Source organism: Morone saxatilis, unplaced genomic scaffold (genome assembly GCF_004916995.1).
Source record: "Morone saxatilis isolate NCDOM2014 unplaced genomic scaffold, NCSU_SB_2.0 Contig7, whole genome shotgun sequence".
NCBI lineage: Eukaryota > Metazoa > Chordata > Actinopteri > Moronidae > Morone > Morone saxatilis.
Genome location: NW_023340246.1, coordinates 23,141,109 through 23,144,498, shown reverse-complemented (window position 1 = coordinate 23,144,498; position 3,390 = coordinate 23,141,109). Strand labels below are relative to the sequence as shown.

General features: G+C 49.2%; 1 protein-coding gene across 1 annotated transcript in view; it reads right to left on the bottom strand.

The window, feature by feature from the left end:
- Positions 1-3,390, bottom strand: part of LOC118340488 (AT-rich interactive domain-containing protein 1B-like) — a gene marked incomplete at its 3' end in the record, with an annotated part of 33,212 nt that overhangs the window by 11,519 nt on the left and 18,303 nt on the right. Inside the window, 5 exon segments of the mRNA XM_035678505.1 lie at positions 535-724; positions 727-888; positions 980-1,132; positions 1,554-1,637; positions 1,728-1,974. Coding sequence (XP_035534398.1) covers positions 535-724; positions 727-888; positions 980-1,132; positions 1,554-1,637; positions 1,728-1,974 — 836 coding nt within the window.

The following is a 3,390-nucleotide window of genomic DNA, read 5'->3' as shown; positions in this document are numbered from 1 at the left end:
TTTATTGCTCGCAGCCAAATTAAGACCCAAAACCTGCTCTCCTCTTAACAGGAGGCACCTTTAATCTTTGCCAAAGGATCTCCTCTCTGCAGCAAGTTTCAAATCTCAAATTATCTAAAAACTGTTTTTATTGGTAATAATGTAGTAAACAACTAGTAAACAACTAGTAAACAGGCGTTGACAGGAGTGTAGAAGGGTTGCAGCGCTACACCGATACCCTGTACCGTATTAGTGATAAAAAATACAGGATATAATGTTTTGTGAAATTAAAGGGATGTAACGATTGCTTTTAACAAAATGAGGATTTATTTCACAATCTACAAAATCTATTTTATTTATCAGATTATAGAATTATTAGGTTGAACTTTGTGTCGCCATTTAAATCCATTGTGTTTCACTCCTTCAAGGCTCATCTCTTACCGCAGCAACAAGAAGACTGAATGTTAAGTTTAAAGTTCTTTAGGAATATTTAAACAGATTCTGGTTGTCCAATGTTTAAACTTTCCTGGAATAGTTCAGATTTCCCAGACTCACCTGCCCTGGGCGGCCGTGGCAGCGACCGAGGAGGACGAGGAGTTGGCACTCGGCCCGGCGTTGGGGCCGACCTCGGGAGGTTTGCGGCTGCCGTTGGGCCCCGGAGGACCCATGCCCTGCCCGGCGGGCTGTGGCATACCGGGGGAGGTGGGGGCCATGACGCTCCCTCCGGCGTGATAAGGCCGCCCACGGGGCCAGGCCCTGGGCCGCGACCTGCCGGGGTGGAGGGGCCCTGACCGTGCATGGGACTGCTGGCGTTCAACCCCAGGCTGTTGGCCAAGCCGGGGCCCGGGCCGGGGCTGTTGTAGTTGGCACTGGGGGCTCCGCCATAGTGGGGGGGGCGAGGGAAGTTACCTGGAGACAGAAGGAGGACACGTTTACAGAAACTGTCTCACTTCTGTTACTTTTATGTTTTACTGTTTTTCCTTCAGGTTGCGGTGCGTACCTGGGGGGCCGTACTGGCCATATGAGCCGCCCTGCTGGTAGGAGCCGTGGTGCATGGGCCCCCCCGGCGCTGAGTGAGGAGACATGGGTGGTGCAGATTGCTGGGGGCCAAACTGAGGCCCCTGGGTGCTACGCTGCATGGAGGGAGGGAAACCTGAAGAGAAGACAGGATATGTACGACTTGAAGGTTTCCAGGACAACAGAGATTATTTCCAGGATATTTTAACTTTTTTAATACATTTCTGGGCGTTTCCATTACTGGAAAACTGCATTTCCAGGTTTTCCAGGACGCGTAGGCCTGATTTAGAATTTAGTATGACTAAATCTCTCAGCTACCAGACTGACTGCGTCTCTACTGGGAACTGCTGCCCCAGAGGATGAATCAGAGGATTACACGACTTTTCCTCTTTTAGCTTTCAGGAATGTTCCTCAGAGCTGCTGCAGACACACACAGAGAGAAACTCTAAAAGGCCTGTAGATTATTTATCAAAGAGACGGATAATGATGATGGTTGGATATATTTAACAGTGAGAACATGAACAATGAATCCCCTCTGTCACACTGATGAGTCGTACCTCTGTCCTGAGTCATGGCGGACTGGGAGGGATGAGGAACAGCATCTGATCCAGGACCAGAGACCTGAGGGGTCAGCTGAGAGCCTGAGAGGGAGACACAAACAGAGTTAATACTCCCTATGAGGCCTCAGTTATCCTGTTTTAAACAGACAGGAAGTGACATCATTTGCCTACCTGGTCCGCTGGTGGCGGGAGACATCGGTCCGGATCGCGACTGGCTGCTGGATCCAGCGGGGGACGGCGAGGGTGAGGGCGAGGGCCCGGTGCGAGCTGGTGGGGGGAGTCGAGGCGAGACGTGAGGGGAGAAAGGAGAGCGGGCCGGGGTCCCCTGGTCGCCCTGAGCGCTGCCGGAGCCCGACGCCCCTGAACTCACCGCCGCCTCGGTGCCGGTGGGCAAGTCATCGATGGAGCCGGACAAATCCTGAAACACCGAACATCAGATTTCAGTCAATTTATGGACGATACAGAATTTTATTTGGGGTTGAAACAACTTCTAAAAACTTTCTCCTGTTGCTCTCGGTGGCGTTGTGCTTTTTAAACTTCCTGTGGGATTTCTGACGAGTCGTTTAATGAACCTTCGCAGCTGCAGCTCCTGACGTCACTCACAGGAGGATCACTGACTGTTCCTCCGGCGACGGGCTCACGAACGCCTCGTTCAGCTGCTCCTAAATGAACCGAGGAGGCGGCGGAAAGGTCTCGTCTGCTCCGACTCAGCTGGAGGACATTAACGGTCCGACCAGAACCGACAGAACCCAGTGGAAACTGCAGATCCTCAATCTCACAGAGCTTCGACTCATTGGTTCAGTGTTGAGTTCGGTGCAGACGAACCTCAGCAGGGTTCCCACCCGTTTTGAAAAATCATTTCCCAGGAGTTTTTCTTGCTGATTTAGAACCGCACTCGCTCTCAAACACTAAATATAAATGTATCGATACGTTTTATTCCTGCTGCTCTCCTGTGAACTGACTACAGTTGTTTCCTCTAACTGTAACATTAATGTGGCAACGGCTCAAAAGTTCACATTAAGTGGAATTTATTTTACTTTACAGAAAACTTATTTATTAAAAGAAGAAGTAAAAAGTGTTTGTTGCACACTAAAATACAATAAAGAGTTTACAAGAGTACACAGATTATTTCCAGGATATTTGCACATTTTAATTAATTTCCAGGTTTTCCAGAAGTGAGATCCAGCTTTGTTTATGTGTTTTATTCTTTTTATATTTGGCAGTTTCATTAAAAACAGTCGAACATGTTCTGTGTGGCTAAAACGAGAGAAAAGAAGAGGAAAGAAAGAAAGGAAGGAAAGCAGAGAGGAGATGAGAAAAGAAAATGAAGAGTCATAGAAGGAAAGGTTGAGAGACAGAGTTAAACAAGTGGAAGCAGAGAGGAGGAAGGAGGGAACAGCGAAGGAAGAGAGGAAAAAGGAGGAGAATCAAAGAAGAAGAAGAGAAGCACTGCGCTGAAATCTCCCATCTGCCCCTGAGCCTCGGGCCAGCCAATCAGAGCGCAGAGACCCATCCTCCCTCCCTCCCTCCGCCCCTTGCCAACAGCTCAGCCAATCAGGTGCTGCGCTGCATCACACACACACACACACTCTCCTGGTGTGTGTTCTAATTATAAAGAGTGAGCTGCAGAGAGAGAGTGTTTGTCTGAAAATCTCGCTCGACCTTCCTCTACTCCTCATCTCCTTTCTCCTCCTCTCAGCGTCCTCTTCCCTCCCCCCTTCTGTCCTGGTTTCACCTCCTTTCTTCTCCCCCTTTCACTTCCTTCCCTCCTCACTTTCTTTTCCTCGTATTACCTCATACTTTACCTCCACATCTTCCTCCACTGTCTCTCCTC